At 32.6% G+C, this 24138-nt stretch overlaps 2 protein-coding genes across 2 annotated transcripts in view; one reads left to right on the top strand and one right to left on the bottom strand.

Moving 5' to 3' along the window:
- Window positions 1-24138, bottom strand: part of LOC126768923 (set1/Ash2 histone methyltransferase complex subunit ASH2) — a 437703-nt gene that overhangs the window by 249243 nt on the left and 164322 nt on the right. The gene's annotated exons all lie outside the window — the stretch shown is intronic.
- LOC126768982 (allantoicase-like) lies at window positions 2111-10295 on the top strand. The gene is made up of 8 exons (XM_050487500.1): window positions 2111-2240; window positions 3523-3721; window positions 5693-5773; window positions 7033-7193; window positions 7726-7882; window positions 8853-8999; window positions 9189-9367; window positions 9742-10295. The coding sequence occupies exons 1-8, from the start codon at window positions 2184-2186 to the stop codon at window positions 9871-9873; spliced, it is 1113 nt and encodes a 370-aa protein (XP_050343457.1). The 5' UTR covers window positions 2111-2183; the 3' UTR covers window positions 9874-10295.

Below are 24138 nucleotides of genomic sequence, written 5' to 3'. Positions count from 1 at the left end.
TATAACACGTGTCACGTGAAAGCACAGAAACGTTACATGTAGATTCAAATTTGTTAACCGTTTCACTTAAGTTTTCTTTATTTAATAATTTTACGTGTTGTTAAATATTACAAAAATAGATGCGGTTTGGTTATTAAAACCGGAAAGGTGTTTTGCACAAAGCCCAATATAAATACAAACAAAATTTTCACTGTCTAGTTTCTATTTATAAAAACAATTCATTTATATCGAACCTATTTCAAGAATTTTTAATATCCTTTCGATTAACCGTTTTTCTAGTTATCGTTATTTTTTTCACGAATGATTCAAGGTTTGTTTTTATTATATTCATTTGATATAAAAATAAATAGCACGTGAAAGAAACACTAAAGCAAGTTTTTCGCGGAGTGTTTTTATCATAATGTTATTTGTGTACTTATTCTATAATTATTTTTGCATAAGTCACAAATAGCAACAGTACAATCGGTAAGAATACATTTGAGTCAAATGGTATATTAATTTTTAAATTGAACTCAAGATAATCTCTTTTGAGTAAATTGCTCTTAAAACTATGTACAGTCATTTTTATAATAAGTAAAATTAAAATAAAAGAACAAAATACACATTACAAATTTATAGAAAAAACACGCCGTCTTAAATATTGTCCTGTGGCTTTGTACCCAAGACGTTGGCACTGTTGCCTTTCTGCATCGCTAGACTCAGCCTTTAGGCTAAGTAAGCGCCAGATCTAGGGTTACCAGAAGTGTGGACCAGTTTCTTAGAAAGATCTCTTATGATTTTTTTTAGTATCAGACAAACGTGGACCTAATGTTTCAAAACCCAGCCCCACAAATTCATATTCGTTGGATTCGTCTTTTGAGTTGAAGAAATGAGTAATAGAGAAGAAGAAATGAAGTCTAAGAATGAAATGGCAATTAGTTTTTTAACCGAATTTAATCACCTCCAGTTATCAATGTATATTTTGAAGGGTGAGTGAGCCAGTGTAATTACAGGCACAAGGAACGTAACATCTTAGTTCCCAAGGTTGGTGGCGCATTGGTGATGTAAGCGATGGTTAACATTTCTTACAATGCCAATATCTATGGGGGTTAGTGACCACTTACTATCAGTTGGCCCATATGCTCGCCCGCCTATAATATAAAAAAATATATATCGAAACAGATGATTTGTCTTGAAATGAGCCTCTCTTCAAAGTTGTTCAATTAACAATATAATCAAAAAATTTACAGTAAAATATCAATGTTATATTAATTTCCAAATACATAGAAACGTTTAAAGCAAATTTTGTAATAAATATTAAATATTAAAAGCCCTCTTATTAAAGTTTGAAATACCAAACCAAAAATATTTGAACGTTTATAATTATTTTCTATAATCATTTAGCTGAAATACATTTTCAATATTAATGCGTAAATTATTATAAATAAAATAATATTTCCAATTTTAATTGAGTGTCATATCAATCGTAATGATTATTCAACTTCGATGTACATACATATTTCAATTAAAATAGCTTCATTTATTATATCATAATATGTAACATACTTTATAACTATGCTTAATTAATTTACAAAGGAAATACAAATATACTAACAATTTTATCCACTTGTAATATTTACACATTCAAATAATTGCAAATTATTCAATTATTAATAAATTATTCAGATATATTTTGATTAAAAGCAGACTAAAGTAGTCTGGTCACGATATGTTGAAGGATCAATGGCTTTTGGAATAAATGGTATACGTAGTGTAGGACCAGCCAGCTTGACCGAAAGCCTAAAGAAGATGGCGGGACCCGATGCGGAAGGCGAAGGATTGGGAGCTTTGTGAACCGACTTCTTTGGTTAAGATTTACAAGGAAGAAACTAACTTATAACAATATAATTTGAAAGAAATAAGCGACATCTATTATCAAATATAAATCGATATTTAACAACCAATTAATATAATAAAGTAATAATCTTAATAGGATATTTAAAGCATTTTCAAACTAACTGTCCCAAGTACCTCTATGCTCAATTGATCTTAATGTTTCTATAGATAAGGCGTTAATGCGTGCACTTGGGACTATCGATTCCAATAACACCTATATAATAGATTGTCTCGCGGAGCGAACGTTCAGTGACATATAGGCGGCTCGTTCCGAATTAATCGATTCAAATATCGTTTATAACGTAAACATGATCGAGAACAATGTGCCCGCTTTCGCTGAACTCAGTGAATTTGCAAGTTTAACCGTAAGTTTTTTTTTTTGTGTATATAAAACTTTTTTATTAAGTTATTTTAAAACAATTAAAAATTAATAATTACGTTTTTAAAAAAATTGTTTAGCATTTCTAATGTACATAAATATTATTTTACTCGTAAATAAAGCTAAAATAAGAGTGAATTTATTGAATATAATAGAAATTGGTATTGTAATATACATTCCCGCATGCCCGCGGAATTTTACGTCCACATTTTAGACTTCCATATATTATACATTAATACATATTATATATAAATGTATACATTGTTTAATATATTTTTTATTTTTATTTACTTAAACAATTATTTTATGCATTCGAAATTTTCTATATAAAACACTAATAAGCCAGTTTATATAGAACTTATACCTGAAGATGCAGCGCGTTTTTAAAAAGGGTATATAATATTATTATGTCAATAGCTGCACTTCAGAGTTTCGTCCGATTTAAAATTAGATTATTGATTGTTGACGTGATCAGCGTAAATTTATTGTTCTAGTTGATTCTGAAACAAAAACACAACAACTGATTATAATGTGGAAAATTCCGCACCAATTATATTTGTAGCTCGTAAATAAATTTACTAGGTGGTAGCTGGTGTGCAAGTCCGTCTGAATACGTATCACCCAATCATCAGATATTAAAAACAGCAATGCTTAGCATTGTTGCGGTCCGGTCAGAAGGATGAGAGGCACTGTAACTACAGGCACAAGGGACATAGCATCTTAGCGCCCAAGATTGGTGGCGCATTGTCGATGGGATGCATTGTCAAGGAATTTTTAATATTTCGTATATTTCCAATGGGTATCAATGTTGGTGACCATTTACCATCAGATGGCTCAATTTCTGGTTCGCCTACCAAAACATAATTTACCTTGTTATTAGTAACGTGATTAATATATAGAAATCAGTTTAAATAAAATATTTTGTTAAACTTGTACACCTATAGTAACACTCAAGCTTTTCCTCTGTTCTACGGTTGCCTGGAAAAAAAAGAAGTGGTCCCTTTGAGGCAAACTTAGGGCAAATTCTGAGAAATAGCCTTTTCAAACATTAACATTTTGCTTTATTTTAAGGCCTCTTTCAGGGCATTCATAGCGATAAATCACCTTTTAAAACATCATATTATTTTGTTTTATTTATTTAATGTCTAAGTGTGACATAAAATGTGTTATTGATATATTCGTCTTGGAGTACGTTTGTAAACGCAAAACCTTACAATCTACTCGATATGTGTATGTGGTAAAATTATTAATAATTATTTATTTTACAGGCCGGTGGTTCGGTGATCTTCGCGACTGACGATTTCTTCGCCCCGTGCGAGAACATGCTCCATGACACTGAACCAGTTTTCATAGCTGACAAGTACACTGAATTTGGAAAGTGGATGGATGGTTGGGAGACAAGGCGTAAAAGAATACCGGGCCATGATTGGTGCATTCTGAAACTTGCAACGAAGTGTGTAATTCGAGGTAAGATAATTCATAATAAATGGATCTAATGAAAATAATAAAAATTAACGAAAATCGTTTTATAAAATCTGTCGACTTTCTATCGTTATTTAGGCTGTCCTGTTTGAATTATAAGATATATCAGAAAAATGGTAAAAATCAGTTAAAATTTAAATATTAAAAAGAGCAAGGACCGTTTTTTTTTTACGATTTCCAAAATTATTATCAATGAGAACTTCCCGTTCAACGGACATATAAAGCGATATTAAAATTCTAATGAATAAAACAATGTTTTGATATCGGGCTAAATAATCTTTCAAATTTAAACTAAGGCTGACTATGAAGCGAAGGTTCTCCCCCAAACATCGTGACGCTGATAAATCACGCCGTTTCTTTCTTGGCTTTATTCTTGTAAACACGGACTCACTTTGTAAATATCACTGATAACATTTAGAAACTTTGTTTTTTAGAGAGTTACATCTAAATAATACGACAATCACAAAAACATTTTTTATCATAACCTTGAGAATGGCCACTGCAGCTTAAATCGTATTAAGACATGTACAATTCTATTTTAGTATTGAATACGTCAAATGCAAAATTTTCATTGATAAAATTAGTTGAATTGTATTTTACTTTTTATGCAGTCCCAAATGGAGCGAAATAAATTATATTGATAAAATAAATGTTTATTATGGTAATGTAATTTTAAAAGAAAATTGCGTTCCAGAACAGTTTAATAGAAAATGATAAGTTATAAATAATCACTAATAAACATTATATATAATTTTTTGTTTTCTTTTTTAAAATGTCAAATTACTGATGATAGAAAGAGACCAAACGATATTGACATATTACATTACATAAAAGCTTACTAATAAGTTTAACAATAGTTTGGGCTGTAGAAAGTAAGTAAGTATAAGACCGTGAATGTCCCACTGCTGGCCTAAGACCTCTTCTCTTTTTTTGAGGAGAAGGTTTGGATTGGTTTCCTCACAATGTTTTCCTTCACCGCCAAGCACGAGATGAATTATAAGCACAAATTAAACACATGAAAATTCAGTGGTACGTGCGGATTTGAACCCACGATCATCTCGATGATTTTTTTTGGCTGTACGATGATAATAAATAAGGACAAACGATTTTAAAAATACAGATTGCATATTATATACTATATATACGATTGAGGTATTAATATTATGTTATTGAAATATGATATCAATAAATGAAAATTGATTAATCACATCCATCTGAGGTGATCATACTTATTTGAATAGTATTCATTTTAATTAAAAATTATAATACCTTTAATATGCGAGAATTAAATAACGAATATTGGATTCAGTTGATACAATAAAATTATGGTATGAGCACATAGTAGCTCAAGCAACGGTGCTTGGTTTTACGCACGCTTATTAAAATCTGCATATATTATGTATAAATAAATAGGTAAAGAGCATTAGTACCTTTTATCTTTGTTGTCAACAGATTTTTGTTTTGATTGTTTTTTTTTTATAGAATAAGAAGGCGTACGAGCATAAGGGCCACCTGACGATAAGTGGTCACCAACGCCCATAGACTTTGGCATTGTAAGAAATGTTAACCATTGCTTACATCACCATTGCGCCACCAAGCTTAGGAACTAAGATGTTATGCCCCTTGTGCCTGTAATTACACTGGTTCACTCACCCTTCAAACCGGAACACAACAATACCAAGTTCTTCTGTTTTGCGGTACAATATCTGATGAGTGGGTGGTACCTACCCAGGCGAGTTTGTACAAAGCTCTACTATCAGTAAAATGATTAGCTATTGATGATCTTTAATGATATCGATGTCAAGAAAATTGGGTTTTATATTAAAATTTGGTTCGAGATCTCTAACACGATACGTCTATTTCATGTAATGATTACACTGACATGTTAACAATAGAAAGGTATTTAGTCCAGAATTGAGGTATTTCCTAAAGATTATTTTTTTATTTCTTTCATAGGTCTACTGGTCGACACAGCTTATTTCACCGGAAATTACGCACCGAAATATTCCATACAAGCTGCGTGTTTGACGCCCGAAGGTAAATATAAAACCATATCTTGCTTTGCTTAATCGTTTACTGTGAAAAAACTGCCACTTCATCAAGTGAAATATAATTCATTTGACGTGACATTTGATTTACTTGATATTTTATGTATTCGAATTATATGACCTACCTCCCAGGTTGAGGTGTGAACTGACAAACAATCCTTGAGTGGTTCACATTATACCTAGCGATAAGTAAATCTTCATAATAATAATAACTACGTCTGCTACTATAATGACACTGTGTTAGAAGAATTTTGTTAAGTTCATAAATTTACTATATATATATAATATTTAAAGAGTTTAGCTGACATTTTACATAAGCTTTCATCCTTTCATTAAACAGTATGCGAATCTTGTAATATTATTATGATAATTTTATTGGTAAAAAAAACAATACAAACTGTTACTGATTAATTAATTAACTATTATCATCAAAAAACAATGATCCCACTTATGGGCAAAGACTCTTAAGGAAACAACAACGTATACCATATTTTAAGTGATATCAAAAAAAGTTTTTTAAAAATAAATTTTTAAAACAGGAATACATTATAAGGTTTATTTTAAACGATATATATTATTTTAATACCGAGATTATGGGATTAACTTGATATTATATTTAAAACCTGTACTTACTATAATGTTATCGGTAGCTGTCATCGGAAATGTTTATCGGAATTGCACGCGAATTTCTATGAATAAAGCAACTTGGAAGTATAATTCACGCTGCATATTAAATTATTCTTATCATTATAATATACTAATGCCCGATTATTATTCAAAAAACGATTCGTTTTTTAACATGAAATAATCCAATTAATATTCTAATTCTTCTAATTTTGTAATGGTACAGCAAGCCGGGTATAAAGTTCAACTAAAGAAATTGTATTACAACTTAATATCTATAAATAACAACAAAAATATTGAAGTAATTATAATACATACACTAGCATTCACTAATACTAGTATTCACTCGCGGCTTCACCCATGTTTTAGTATATGATGGGCGGGTAGTAGGTAAAAAAATAGCTTGTGTCCGTTCTTGGGGTTCGCACAGTTATTTTCGCATTTATATATTCTTGTCAAATTAAAATGTCATTTTAATATAATAGCAATCGTGTCAAAAAACATTTCCAACAACTCCTGAAATCCGTTTCGACGAACATACGGCCAATTACTTCGAATTTATCTTAACACAGTCTGAAGCACTAAACGTCGGCACACACCGCTAATTATTTACCGTAATTACAGAAGAAGCATTATTGCCGGGAAGGGACACGCAAATGGGGGCAGCGTGCAGTGAATGTGACTTGAAACGGGTGGAACAGCTTAAGTCTGATAAATGGGAGGAAATCGTACCCATAACGGCTCTACGACCCGGCTATGAAGAGTCCAGAATGAACTATCAAAAGGTAATTTTTTCCTATCTACGTAATCTTCGATAGCCTCGGAAATTTTTATGGTTTAATATTTGATTATTGCAATTAGTAAATACGTCAATTTTACTACAAAACTAAAAATTATTTCGAATTTAGTAAAATTGTAATATTCTTAAAAAATAATAACGGTTTAGAGTTTTCTCTGTGCTGTTAACCGAAGTTTGGATTAAACATAGATTATGAAACGAATTAAATTGGATATGGCAAATTCCAGAAAATTCTAGAATAATATTTCAATATAGAAATAACGATAAATTCAAAGGCAATAATACGTAGTAAAGCTGAATTTCCTATATTAATCCTTTTCGGATTTACATATATAATGTGTTTGCAGATAAAAAATATATTCCTGACTTTTTTTTGTACATAATATATTGGCTATATAAAATTTAACATTGCGAAGTATACTAGTACAATCAATGGCCTTTGTTAACAATATTCCTAATTGATCATTTCAACTTAGCAACGAAACTAATATTTTCATATTTAAATTATTTATATTTAGGTACTGTGTGATGAAGCATGGACATATATAAGAGTGAATATATACCCTGATGGGGGTATCGCTAGACTGAGGGTTTACGGTGAAGCGAAGCCAGAAGCGCCCCCTAGTAATCAACTGGTCGATCTGGCTTCAATGCTATCCGGAACTACTTGCTTAGGTAAAATTAATTGTGAATAATATTATTTATATAAATTAATAAGTACAAACGTGATTTATAAAACAAAAATTAATATTTATATAATTTAAAATTTTATAAGCGTCATTTCATTTTCGTTTCAAATGAACTATTTTATAACATAATATATGTACGTACATTTACATAAAGGTAACATTTTGTTATATGTAACATTTAAAATACAAAACAAATATTTATTAACAAGATTTCAAATAAAATTTCAAGAAAAAACAAAAGTTCAAAATTTTAAGATTGTATTTACGTGAAGAAATTCCTGTGATTTAGATATGCGGTAACTAATAGTATCGCGTCCACAAATTCTATCCCAGGGCGATCCAAACGAATTGCTGCAATTTCGCAAGCTGCACCCTTTAAGACGCCTCTTTGTCACGATAGCATTTATGCATCTTAAATGTGAATTGTTCCTGAAGCGAGCCTTGAACAAGTTAACGAACTTAAATAACGAGATCTTGTCTAATGAATTTGGATGTTATTAAATTTTCTTGTGCTTATACTAAATTGTATATTTCTATTAAACAAAGCATACAGTACAGTACAACAGCCTGTGAATGTCCCATTGCTGGGCTAAGGCCTCCTCTCCCTTTTTTGAGAAGGTTTCGAGCTTATTCCACCACGCTGCTCCAATGCGGGTTGGTGGAATACACATGTGGCAGAATTTCAGTAAAATTAGACACATGCAGGTTTCCTCACGATGTTTCGCTTCACCGTCAAGCACGAGATGAGTGATAATCACAAATTAAGTACGTGAAAATTAAGTGGTGCTAGCCCGGGTTTGAACCCACGATCATCGGTTAAGATTCAAGCGTTTTTATCACTGGGCTATCTCGGGCCACAAAACATACAATGATTCAAATACAACAATATCATGTAATTTAAAGATATACTTGTGTAATGCCAGTAATTAAAAATGTTTATTACGTTTATTTCATAGGTTATTCCAATGCACACTATGGTCATCCTAGAAATATTATAAAACCCAGTAAAGGAGACACGATGGCTGATGGCTGGGAGACAGCCAGGCGTCTAGACAGACCGGAGGTTCTTGAAGCCACGGATGACGGCACATTGATAGTAACAGGTATGCCTTGAAAACAGTATTAAGAACTTTGATAGCATTAAAATTATACTAAAACTATGATATGATGATATCTGATCATTTAACAAGCTAAAATTATTTTTATCAGTTTGAATTAAAAATTATCCGTTAGATAATTATTTAGTTTAGCTTTGAAATTTCGATTCGTAATTGCTAAAATTTTGTTTGCAGGGGAAGAATGGGCTGTTTTCAAATTAGGTTTCTGTGGAAGAATAAAAAATATTTGTGTCGATACAGCACATTTCAAAGGCAACTTCCCTGATTCCATAAAAGTGGAAGGGGCGTTAATAGATAAAGAATGGTCACAAACGAAATCGACCAACTGGTACAATATTTTAAAACCAAGCAAGGTAAGGAATAGTATTCGTAACAAAATAGTTTATAAAAATAATTTAATTTAACCTTCAATGATTTACCGAATTTTGTCCAATCCTTAATATTTAAATAAAGATTGCCTGGAAGCGATCCTTGTAAGAGATAAGACCGCTAGGTATAGTTTATAGTGTAACTGATCTTCTTTTGATGACAATATTGTCTAGTGATAATAAAGGGAAAGATAGAAATGGTTAGTGTAGACATAACGCTATTTTATTATGCGACAATTTCTGCCATTTCACTCCGCCGCGTAAAAAAACTTCGTTCCAAAAAAAATGGCCTTTATAAAAATACCAATCCATTACACATTATTCCGATTAATTCATAATAGTCCGATTTTTTCTTCCAGCTTTCAGCGAACAAGGAACATTGGTTCTCGTGTAATTCGGATGCTATCTCGCATATCAGAGTTACAATGGCGCCTGATGGTGGAATTAGCAGGATAAGAACATTTGGCCACGTTGAACCGACCATTCTTTGATTTTTGCTAAGCTTTTTTTTAAATCTGAAAATATCGCACTGATAGGATTACTGAAATGATGGAAATTTACACGCAGCAATTTCATTGCGCAAACTGGTTCGCACGGTCAAGCTAAAAATGCATATCGCTGATATTAAACTGTTAACGCCAAGCTTCTACAATAATAATTGACAAGCTTCCTTTACAACAAACTACATCATTTGCCAAACTAGTAATTATTTATAGTTTGGTTGCGCAAACTATGCAACATTTAAAAAAACATTTTTATTATTAAACTAAAACATTTTTTTATTATTCGAACGTTAAGTACTTAACAAATGAATTATTATGTTCTTGGCGATTAAGTAATTATAATTATTAAAAAATGTAGTTAATTGTGATATTATTTATGTAAGATTTTAAGTATTTTTTACGGTGGAATGTTTTTTTTTTTTTAAATTAAGATTCAGTATGTTAAATTGTCAATGCAATTGCTTGTTGTTCACTAAAAGTATTATTACTATTATAAATAAACGATATAAATAATAAATGTTTTGTTTTTTTTTTAATATGTATGTATATTAGACTAAGGATGACCATTCAAATATAATTCATACTTCTCATAGTATATATATATTACGTTTTAAGTTATCACCACACTCAAATTTAGATTATAATGCTGCCTGGTTATAAAAACATGCAGTTATAAAAATACTGTACCAAATTATAGAATAGATAAGAAAGAGAAATAGACTAGATGTCATAAAGAGATTTATTAATTTAAAAAGTATCATTATGACCAGTTTTTACTAAAGCTTCGAATCCGTGCTTTTTTACCGATGTACAAAGTCGTAAATCACCGGCTTACAAACTACATCTGTACAAAAAAGCTTCGATTTTTTCATTGTGGGGTGAAAGAGACCACCAAGCAAACATTCGCATTTATAATATTAATTATAATAACAAAGTACGATAAGATCTATTATATCCATACCCTCTCCCTTTCTTTTGTCAGCAAAAGTAAGAAAAATATGAATAAGGGGGGGGGGGAAACCCTCTAAGCCTGCTTACGTAATACTTGAATGACCCCTTTATAGGCTGTTATTTATTGTATATACAATGTTGATAGTTGTATATATGTTTGAGATTAATACACTTTGATACCGTTTGAGCGATCATCAATAAAATAGGCTCATATTTATCTTTACATGGTGAAGGTTTTCATGCTTTACTTTGTTGTAACTCGCCACTAGATGGCATTGTATTAAATCAATTTATATACTGCTTTTTTTTTACTATTAATAGGCCAGCGTTTGATCGTTGACTTGCATGATGTTTAGCATCGACACGGTCTAAGATGTAGCACGCTTGCTTATAAGAAACCTGTTTACTCTGGATTTGAAGACACCAACATTGTACCTATCGGGAAATACGGACTCAGGCAAAGCATTCCAAAGTTTCGCAGAGCGAATGATGAATGTGGAGTCAAAGCGTATATATACTGTATCTACTGTATAATGACAGTTAGTATGCATATATATTGGCAGGACAAAGCCATCTGCGTTTGTTTTTTTGTTTATTATCATTGAGGTAAACGTAACTACTAAACGACTTGACAACGATAAAGTTATATATACAGTATTGTGACTCGGCCCTTAAAATAAGTACCAGTCGTGCGGTACATAAGCAAGCGTCAGGACTGCCCGCTAACTGTATTTTAATTTAATTTACCTACTTGAGCTTCTTTCTAGTTTTGTAAATAATATATTTTTTTATTTAAAAAATATGAAATGCACTCTAAATTAATTAGAAACTTTTCAATAAAAATACATGTTGTGTTTTTTTATTAGTAGATTTAATAAAATAACTACCAAAATTAATACAGAATTAATTTAAATTCAAATATTTACAAATGGGATGCTTACTGCTTATAAAATCATCACGTCGTTCGTTCAGCGCATTCGCGGTTTTTTTTTTTTTTATAGAATAGGAAGGCGGACGAGCATATGGGCCACCTGATGGTAAGTGGTCACCAACGCTCTTAGACATTGGCATTGTAAGAAATGTCAACTATCGCTTACATATCCAATGCGCCACCAACCTTGGGAACTAAGATTTTATGTCCCTTGCGCCTGTAATTACACTGGCTCACTCACCCTTCAAACCGGAACACAACAATATCAAGTATTGCTGTTTTGTGGTAGAATATCTGATGAGTGGGTGGTACCTACCCAGACGAGCTTGCACAAAGCCCTACCACCAGTAAAGTACCGGTTGTTGTGTACCGAGTATATATCTATATATCTGCTATGTACCTAGTAGCAGTAGTACTAGCTTGAAGCTTTGGATTCAGTGGATCGTCGTGCTAGAAGGCTCATTGGCAACCAGACTCTGCTCGCAAAACTCCACCGTTTGGAACACCGTCGTAAGGTTGCCTGTCTGACGGTTTTCTACAGAATATATTTCGGAGAGTGTGCCAAGGAACTATTAAATTTGGTTCCTCCGTCACCTTTTTACCATAGAACTGCGAGGCATCGTACAGATCTGCACCCGTACGTAATAACGTATCTAAGACACGTACGAAACGATTTGCTTATTCGTTTCGGATACGCACCGCTAAGATCTGAATTACCCTCCCAACCTCCGTTTTTCCCACCACCTACAATATGGGTAATTTCAAGTCTAGAGTGAATAGGCATCTTCTAGGCAAGCGCGCTCCATCTTAGACTGTATCAACAATCCATCAGGTGTGATCACAGTCAAGCGCTAGCTTATATATTAAAATATATATATACCGAACTGTAGAGTATGAGGAGTATAGGTATGACTCGCGTACATAACATTAGATATAGCACGATCAATACTTAACGCAACGTGTGTTCTTTTTTTTTTTTTATATAGAATAGGAAGGCGGACGAGCATATGGGCCACCTGATGGTAAGTGGTCACCAACGCTCTTAGACATTAGCATTGTAAGAAATGTCAACCATCGCTTACATATCCAATGCGCCACCAACCTTGGGAACTAAGATTTTATGTCCCTTGTGCCTGTAATTACACTGGCTCACTCACCCTTCAAACCGGAACACAACAATATCAAGTATTGCTGTTTTGCGGTAGAATATCTGATGAGTGGGTGGTACCTACCCAGACGAGCTTGCACAAAGCCCTACCACCAGTAAAATCTGGTTCTATCCTGTAGTGTTCCGTGAGAGACAAACTCGGGCGATATAAGTACATTTTTGAGTTAACCATGCACGAGTATAATGCACCGTATTCGAAAATTCATATTTAATATTAGTTATAAAAAAATTGTACTGTAAACACCGAACAAATAAGGAAGACAATAAATATCATATATTTAGAGCAACGTAAATTTGTAGAGTTCTGCGTCACGTATACAAAGACGACATCATATTTTTTAATAACTTTTTATTTTAAGCATACTTTCAAATGCATATGTTTGATGAATATGCTTATAAACTTTATTGAGTCTCCTTTATTGAGGTCTCCAGGTATACCGAACTAGAGAGTAGGTATATAACCTTACCGTGACTTGATCAACTGAGGGTATCTTCATACAATAATATTAGGTTTATTTTATCAAGTCAGTGGTTCATAGATAAGCTTACCCGATGTCCTAGATGAGCGATGGGATGTGACATGTAAAATAAAAGTAAAAGTAAGTGACAGCCTGTAAAACCCCACTGCCAGATTTACGCTTCCGCTACTAAGGCAGAATTTCTACCAACAACTAAAACTAAATTAATTAATTTCTAAAACTGTAAAATCACTTTCTTAATGAAGAATAAAATGCCTAAGTAAGAAAATAATAATCAGATTTCAAAATAACAGAAAATACATCAACATTTTTTCTATTACAAAACTATATTAATTCGTTGTTTGTGCGTCTAAACTCTAAAGCAATCGTGACTGATTTACCGTCTTTCGGATTGTATGAGAGGCAATGTAGTGATATAGCTAACAGATGACTTATAATAACTTTTTTTTAAAATAAATGTATAAATACATAATACACACTTTTATACATAATATATCCAGACTCGGTACGGGAATCCCCGTAACCACGGAGCGAGGGCAGAGTCACTGCCAACTGCACCAACGGGCCAGTCAAGAATGTTTTAAAAGAAAGCACACTATTGTGTTCATTTAATTAAAAAAACTATTGTCTTTGTCTTAACTTTGTAATTCGTGGCTCGTGTCCGGCTCTATGACAAATGGGGTTATGGAACCCGACATGAGCTGTAGAAAAGATCTAGAATAACTAGTCACAACTGATACGAGACCAGTTTCATTCAGTCTGATCAGAATGTTAGAAGTCAAGTCGAGGTTATGTCAAGTCAGATAAAAGACACGCGTTTCTATCTTGATACCTAGCATTCAATCCAGTTATAAATTAAACATATATAAAGAGGAAAATATATATAAAATTTGTAGAAACAGTTATAAATTAAAAAAAAAATGTTATATACATACATGTATTACGATACTACATTGTACATGTGTACATTATATTACGATACTAGTTGAAGACCTGAACCAAAGGTACTCGTCACTGCGATGAAGGAAATATCGTGAGAAAACCTGCATATGGTGTAGGATGAAAATCATCCAAATGTGCATCTACCAACTTTAGAGTAGCGTGGTGGAGCTAGCTACAAAACTTTTTTTCTAAAAGGAGAGTAGGCCTTAGTCCAGCAGTGGGACAGTTTTACAGACTATTACTTAATTTACTTACTGAAAACTTCTTTGCGTGTGATGGTTTGGATGGTGACGTTGAGTTAAGTTCAAAGTCGAATTCAAGTGCAAAGTTTCTATATGTACCGTTTCTTATGATGTAAACTCTCACCGTCAAGTACTCAAGTTTACATATTTACTCAATACTTACATTTATAACGTTTTAACTATTTTTTATTTTTTAAAAAGCCGCGATGGCCTAATGGTTGGAACGCGTGAATCTTAACCGACGATCGTGGTTCCAAACCCAAGCAACAACCACTGAATTTTCATGTGCTTAATTTGTGATTATAATTCATCTCGTGCTTAACGGTGAAGGAAAACATCGCGAGGAAACCTGCATGTGTCTAATTTCATTGAAATTATGCCACATGTATATTCTACCATTGGAGCAGCGTGGTGGAATAAGGTCCAAACCTTCTCCTCAAAAGAGAGAGGAAGCCTTAGCCCAGCAGTGGGACATTAACAGGCTGTTACTGTACTGTACTGTAACTATTTAAATTTTATATTATAATGTTTATTTCTGTACCATAGTATGTTGCTTGTAGTAAATTTATATGATAAATATCTAAAAGATAACGTAAAAATCGTACTCCTGAGTTAAGACCTCTTTCCCTTTTGAGGGTAAAATTTACGCTAAAAATAAGCTTATAAAAATTTAGTTTTGCTTGCCTGGGTTTGAACTCAACCTTTAGTTAGTTCGAGCTCCAAGCCACTTGGTCTTAGATGATGATTATCTTAAATACATTTTCTTAGTTAGGATTTTTTTCTAATTATATTTAAAAGTATCATTTCATACTAAACGTGCTTGTCAATTTTAATTTCATCTCGTAACCACTGCCTATGAAGACGTTCTAAACAAATACAAGGCTGTACGAATCTGAATGGCGTCGTACGTTTTAATGAGGCACCTGCCATTCTATGTAATACCATTTAAACTATATGAATGACATGTTCTTTCTGAAAAATATACCCGTAATGGGAGAGAAACTTGTAAAAGTTGGTAAATACTTTGAATATCCGGTTCTGATATTTTTTTTTATTTACTTACTAAAGGTCTAACGGATGTTACATAAAGTATACATTAATAAATCATGTACTAAAACTAAAAAGATTTTATGTACATCCATTTGAAAGCAAACATGCGTGTATAGTTCTTGCGCAGATTACAATTTCTTAAAAATCTTAAAGTGCTTGACTAATATATAACAATAACTAAAATTAAATATATAATAATTTGTAATATATAAATAATTTGTATTTATATATAAAAACATCGCTGGTGTGGTATGACAGGCACAAATAACATTCAATCTGTAAGATATAATTACACTCGCCATTTGAAGGTTAAATAAACCATCAATGCTAGACACAAGATCTTTATTCAAAGGCATCTCGCTTATCAAGTCAACAATAGACTGAAAAGCTGACAGTTCAAGCCAAAGTATAAGCTTGACCATACAAAGGAAAATGCTTCATGTATTTTAGATACTTCACGTCGGCAAAGAGGCATCGATGAAAACTTTGATTTGTTGTAAATATTGTATCAAAGATAAATATTTTAGGTGTCGCTCTTTATGTACTTACATTTATTGTAGACAATACTCAATGGCATTTCCTTATCTATCTTCTATATATTAATACGTAATACAACTTTATTTATTTTATGTAAGAGGGGGCAAAACGAACAGATGGCTCACCTGATGGAAAGTGACTACCAACGCCCATTAGCATCTGAAACACTAGGCTTGCAGGCATTGTCAGCCTTTAAGGAGTAAGTACGCTCTTTTCTTTGCGGTTTCTATGTCATATCGGCTTGGCATAATATGGTGAAAGCTGGTTCCACAGAGGTTCTGCATGGTAGGAAATACCTTAAAAATTGAGCTGTTGTAGATTTCCATACATCGAAGTGGTACGAATCTATTTTAGAATTTTGAGTTTGCTTACCCATTAAAAACAACATTGTCGAATGCACATATTTGTTAAGTTTCAATGTTTAGTATGAATAACAATCTAATTTTCAATTAAATGAACTAATTCATATAATGTTTTTATAACAAAAATTTTTTTGAAGCTCGCTTTTAACATATTCTGCGATAATTATTGAGATAATCTGTATATATATGTTATATATGTATGTATATTACATTTATTTATAGAATAGGAAGGCGGACGAGCTTATGGGCCACCTGATGGTAAGTAGTCACCAACGCCCATAGACATTGGCATTGTAAGAAATGTTAACCATCGCTTACATCACCAATGCGCCACCAACCTTGGGTTGATGTTATGGTCCTTGTGCCTGTAATTACAGTGGCTCACTCACCCTTCAAACCAGAACACAACAATACCAAGTACTGCTGTTTTGCGGTTGAATATCTGATGAGTGGGTGGTACCTACCCAGACGATCTTGCACAAAGCTCTACCATACATATAAGCGATTTGAAACTCATCACGAGATCTCCTAAACTATGTGCCCGATTGACTTGAAATTTGTCTCAGTTACTCCTTTCTCTTTTTTTGCTGGAAAAACGTATTTACGTTTACATACACATACTCACTAAAAAAGCAGCGGTACCCAATCGTCTTTTCGGGGGACGTCACGGGATCTTACCGGGATCTCCGGATAACTTTTTTGTTAGTAAAGATGAATAATACAAACATGTAATACATTATTTTAATTATCTTCAATAGTTTTTGCAGCGCATACCAAATAATTACTTTTACAGAAAAAAAAAATCCTTGGGTTACATTATTGCAATTATTGTATGGTTCTCTAATTTTTTAACTAGAATATAGCCTATATTAGACGCTGATAACGTAGCTTTCTGCATGTGAAAGAAATTATAAAATCAGTACAGCAGTTTTTGAGTTTATTCAGTACAAAAATTCAAATTTTATTTCTTTATAATATTAGTACCAACTAATATTATAAACAAATAAGATTTGAATTTTTGTACTGAATTATTACGAGAGCAGCCATGGGCAACAACTAGTATACTATATAATCAACTATTAATATTAAGTAGAGTCAATTAGTAACCAACTTCAACGCTCATGTGACATACCTTCCTTAGAGATTTATTATAATGTATTAATTAGGCATACGATTTAATTGTGTTAAGTTTTGTGAAAGCCTCTCTGATTATTACCCACGCATCAATTATTCCACTACTAAACAGCCATACATACATTACTGTATTTCCGTTTGAATCGTATGTGATCCAGAATAGTTGATATTCCTAACTGCCAGTATTCACAGGATGTGGTGACCACTAACTATCGAGTGGTCTTTTTACTCATCTACCATTCAAACTTATACTACTTTACTTAGTGTGCAAGCCGAGATGGCCCGGTGGTTAGAACGCGTGAACCTTAGCCCATGATCATGGATTCAAATCCGGGCAAGCACCACTGAATTTTGATTTGCTTAATTAGTGTTTATAATTTCGTCTCGTGCTTGACTGTGAAGGAATACATCGTGAGGAAACCTACATTGTCTAATTTCACCGATATTCTGTGGTGGAATAAACTGCAAAACACTATATATCTATTTAGCATATAAGTTTTTTGCCTTTGCTATCAGAACATGTTATGTTCAGTTCATGCATTATGTCAATATGAAAGCTCGGCTGATTTATGTTTCATAACATATTTTTAAAATCCATTTGCGCTAGAACTTTTGTCAAACCCGAAAACTTATATGATCATATTTATAGGTCTATTTATAATTTCGGACCACAAAACTCCCTTCGGGATATTTATAGCAAAGAATGGATATTTACGTTATGTAAATAAATGTTTATATGAAATTACAATACAATTTTTATATAATGACACTAGTAATATAAACAATAGAAGTAATAGAAATAACTTCGGCTAACTTACAACACCAAGTTTCTGACTACGCAAAGTTAAAACATCCTTCCTGTAGCAAGGTCTAGTGGCTAGATGTTACGGCCGCAGACCCGGAGGCCAATAAAAAATTATTGGGTTTTAATAAAAAATTAAGTAGCCCGGAGTCTGGAAGTTGGTAGTGTGTACACTCCCGTGCCTTGGAAAGCACGTACAGCCGTTGGTCCTAGGCCTGAACTCTTTCCGGCCGTATCGGATTACCGTCCTATCAGATTATGAGAGTAAGGGAATAGAGAGTTGACCTGTGTTCACACACTTGTGCATTATAATATCTCCTGCGCAGTTGGCTAATCTCTCTTGAGATTGGCCGCCGTAGCCGAAATCGGTCTGGAGGACCTTATTTATATTATGTATATATAATGAAAATTAAATCTTACATTAATTAATTGGAATTTTTTGAATTCAATATAATCCTATAACATTATTTAAATATACTTATGAGAGCTCACTTGACATATATCCCTCCTTTACTACGCCATGGTTGAGTGAAAAAATATGCTTTTTCTGTCATCGTTATAAAAATTGCTCTAAACCAATTAAGTTTCCTTCGATTTTTTTAATATGAATATTTAGTTTATCTCAGCACCTCATCTCACCTAATTTTAATTTACTTGAGCTCTTGACAAATTTCTGTAAAGTTTGTTCTCACTGCTGCGCTAAGGCCTCCTCTCCGTTTGAGGATAAAATTTGGAGCAATTACATCACGCTGCTCCAATGTGGTTAGTTGTATATATGTAAGATTTTCATCCGATAATGCATGTTGCTTTTCTTGAAAATTCAGTGTTGATTGGCTAGAGTCGAATCTTCGATAAAGATTTACATATTTCAGCCACTGGGCCATCTCGGGATAAATATCTGTATATAAATCTAATCTCTTGACCATTGTTTGCGGTAATATCACGGTATAAATGAACTACCAGTGGCCATATATGGATCTGGCAACGAGCCGAATGGGGTGGCAGTGACCAACAAGATATGTGCCCATTTTATGGCTCACTACTTTGTTCCCACTTTAATGGTTATTTATTTGTAATATATGCCTGAATTAGCGTTCAAATATACTATCATGAATCCTTATATGTCATAAATTACTTTGAACTGCTACTAGAATATATACTGTAACTACTAAAATAAATATATAAATATATTCACGTTAACGCTTAACGCAAATGCATAAGTATAATTGTGATTGAAAAACGTCAAAGCGACCTCATTTATAATTTTAGTATAGATTTGAAAAAAAGGGGTAACTACTTAGTGGGTATTATTCTTTCTTAAATCTAAATTCCAAATGTTGGTAGCTTTATATATAATTTACTCTTGTATGTACTGTATAAGAGTTTTCTTTTATGAAGTTTATTTTAATTACAGGCACAAGGGACATAACATCTTAGTTCCCAAGGTTGGTAGGATATTGGTGATGTAAGCGATGGTTAACATTTCTTACAATATCAATGTCTATGAATGTTGGTGACCACTTACCATCAGCTGGCCCATTTGCTCGTCCGCCGTCCTATTCTATAAAAAAAAATTTGATTATTTGAATCTACAGTTCAGAAATGTTTTTAAACTTTAATAATATTTTTCAAACAATACGTTCAATTAATAATAAGCTTCCATAGAAATGTTATTTATATGATACCGTTGTATCACAATATAATTCCTAAAAAGAGCACAACAATTGAATAAAGCAACTTACGTGCTATTTCGCGAATACCTGCCATCCCATGGGATGAAACGGAATATTTCTGTTCAAGGAAAATATCGTTAAAATTATATGCCACGTGTTATGCAATGTCAAAAAAGAAAAGATAGCTAACGGCATTTTTCGGATAGAGTCAACCAACAAAATTGTATATTTTTGAAAATGAGCATGCTTAGTAGCGATAGAATGCTGGCAAAAAGAGCATGCGCTACTTTGAGACATAACATTTATAAGGGTTATTTTTTTTTCTGTACAAAAGCGTACAATCTATTGCCAATTATATAATATACAAATAAGACATATCTTTAAATTAATTTATTTATACTTCATTGACTTGCTTGTTTACCTAACACCTGACTTTTCGAACAAAACAGTAAATATGATAAATAATCTACATATTTTACCGTTACTTATAAATAAGTCTAAATATGATTTCAAGTTAAATCAATAGTGGTCTATTTGGCTGTGTCTTAGCAGGAGAGAGTAGTATTTTTCACACTTTGGGAAATTTGCTGACTCATACTTCTCAACTCCAAAATTCAAATTATTGAACATTGAGATTGAGATTTTTTTTACGAATAAATGAGGACATTTATTACGAAAACATGTCAAATAAAATTAAATTTATAAGTAAAGTATTTCATAAAAGCGATCGCAAATCAAACTTCATTCACATTTCCATAACTATACTGATTCCTGAAAGTGCGCTTCCAGATATATAATTGCCGACCAACCCATGTCACACCCTTGTCAAATTGATGCTATTCGCTATGAAATATTCCAGAGGTATTGGCTTTATGATGCCGCGTGGGTATCAATAAGATTTCACACAAAAGACAGATAGTTGATTTCGTTCTATAACATACCAAAATGTCTGAATATCTAATCTAATCTATAAATATATTCGTTACCATAGAAACCGGAGCTGCTATTCTGTAAGAACTTGCTTCATATATCACTTGAGAAATGTTGAAGACCAAATTACGATTGTATTATTTTGAAACGTGTGTCCTAAAAATGCTATCATTATTATAGCAAATGTCGCATATTACTTTCTGATATTAAATGATTGTGATCTGCGTATTTGAGCTTATTCCTACGACATCTTAGCTCTATATGTTAGAAGTTTACGGTCAAATGAGTCACATTGTAACCTAAACCCACCGGCTGATGCTGATCAGCTTCTAGGTGACTGCTATATAAGTAACTTATTATTGTCAAAAACTGAAATGAGGAAATGACACGTGACGGGTAAATGTCGATTAGAAAACAACATTCATATTGTAGCGTTTCTAAAGAATAAGTATTGTTATAATGTCAAAGGAAATACATTATACGCCTAAAAGATAAAGTACAAAAGGTATTTTAGAAATTAAGACAAATAAAAAATTGTCCCTAATAACGGCTGGTTTTATTTGTATGATTGTAAGTATATAAGTATAGTTCCTATGCTTTATATTATATTTTTTAAAGTTATATATTCTAGCGTTAATCCGCATGAAGTTTCATGGACGTACTTTTTGTTAATCCATTTATTTGGAAACTATATGACACCTGTGTAGGTCCAATGAGGAAATTGTGACCTGTATTATTGTGTTTCAATTCAAAGGGTGAGTATGCGAGTCTTATGATAAGCACAAAGACCTAACCTATCTTCGGTGAATGACTTATATTTTCAGGGTACAGTCAATAAGAGATGGACAGTTCAGTTAATTGGTTATTAACATACAAATGCTTTATTATCTATCATTCTGAAATGTATTAAATATATATAAAATAAAGGACAATAATTGAAAAAATGTATAGTGATATCAAACATTATCTATTACTGGTTGAAGATAAATTAAAACCTCAGTCCTGTGGTTTTTCTCATGCCGCAAACTCTAATTGCCTTTTCTGATTCTCTGCCTAATTTCGTAATGAAGTTACGCTCATGCAATTCTGAAACATGATTGGTATACAAAATTATTACTTTAAAGAGGTTTTGTAATAGGAATTATACCTACTATAATATATATACTATTTAATCCAATTAGTGGTAGGGCTTTGGGCGAAAACGTCTGGATGAGTACACCCATCACTTATTCTACCGACAGACAGCACTTCCTATTATTGTTGTGTTTTGTGTAAAGTAAGCCAGTAATTAGCACAAGGTATATAGCTTCTTTGTTCCAAAGGTTGCTAAAGTCGATGTAAGGTATGGTTAATATTTCCTACGGCGCCAATCTCTATGGGCGGTGCTGAGCACTTGCCACCATGCCCATTTGCATATTTAATAAACATAAAGTCCATACAAGCTATGTGTAAATATACCACGAATTTAACGAATTGAATTGAAATAATTTGACATGTTTAAGTATATACCGCTCTTTTTGTAAACGTATTATAAACTTGGCGACTGTTTAGTTAAACAGCCGCTAATCAAGACGTGATTATTAATTTGACATTCAAAAGAAGAAGACAGTAATGTTTAACTAAACACTCGCTAAACCAGTGTTGCAGAACTATCGATTGTTTGACTATCGATAGTCCACCTCGAAAATAATAATAATAATAATAACATCCTGGGACATTTTACACACACGGCCTTCTGATCCCAAATTAAGCTTGTAGAAAGCTTGTGCTATGGGAACTAGACAACTGATATAATACATATACTACTTTTCTTTTGTAAATACATAATTATATAGAAAATTACACATAATATATACACCCAGAGTCAGGACAAACATACATGTTCATGCACACAAATGTCTGTCCTGGGTGGGAACCCACAACGTTTGTGAAAAGGCAAGTATCTACCAACCACGCCAACCGACTCAAAAATGATTCAGAATATCGATTGTACTAAAGAAAGTATCGTCTTGTGTCATTGCTGTCGATACTATCGATAGGAATTCATTCAGTAGTAACGATTTAATAAAACTACAATACTATCGAAAAATCATTGACTATCGATAGTCCAAAACCAACGATACTATCGACAGTATCGATAGTTTTGGTTAAAACAAATGAATTTCGCAATACTATCGATACTATCGTTACTGTCGATAGAATCGTTGCTGAATCTGAATCGTACTGCTGTTATCAATAGTATTGCTCGTGGTGAGCTATCAATATTTTCGCTAATACCGAAAGTACTCACACGCGATCATAATAGCGATAAACTATCGATATAATTGTTCACACTTTAACTATCGATAAGCAATCGATTGTCTATCGATAGTGGACTATCGACATTCAACGCTACGCTTATCAACGTTTACAAAGAAGGTTCTTAATTTAACACCTTCAGTTAATATTATGTTTAATATAAAACATAATTGAAATTTCCATGTATTATATGCTACTCCTAGCCAGTAAATACGTGAATAATTTTATTGATATCTTAAATCGTAATTTTAAATTTTTTCATTGCCCCATGTATTTGTGACCAGGCAATTTTTTTTTCTATCAAACCTTTGTTTTAAAGTCATATAATTTTCGCCTTTATCTTCTCTTCATGTAAGAAATATGTAAAGATGAAACTTTATAGTATACTAAGCATTCTTAGTGTAATATAGCGTTTATTCCTCTACATTTCAATCTTCACTATAATCGATTTCTGCCACGGCTGCTTGCCAACTTTCTTACGATATATTTCCTTAAATTGCAAACGTTGTTAGTAAAAATGTTTGTTAGCGCTGCTTTAACTTTAATGAATAGATTTCTTGTTCAACTTTAAAATTTACAACCAATGGTCGCCATTTTGTCGTAAAGCAATTTACCGCTTTAATCAGTAGAAACAATTCTCACTTAAATCCAAAATGGCACCTAACGTAACGGTAGAATCTGGTCGCCATTTTGATTTTTTTACTAGTGACAGATTAATGTTTCAAGTTCATTAACCTTAATCTATAATTGGATA

This window comes from Nymphalis io, chromosome 6 (genome assembly GCF_905147045.1).
Source record: "Nymphalis io chromosome 6, ilAglIoxx1.1, whole genome shotgun sequence".
Classification (NCBI taxonomy): Eukaryota; Metazoa; Arthropoda; class Insecta; order Lepidoptera; family Nymphalidae; genus Nymphalis; species Nymphalis io.
This window is presented reverse-complemented; position numbering and strand designations above follow the sequence as displayed.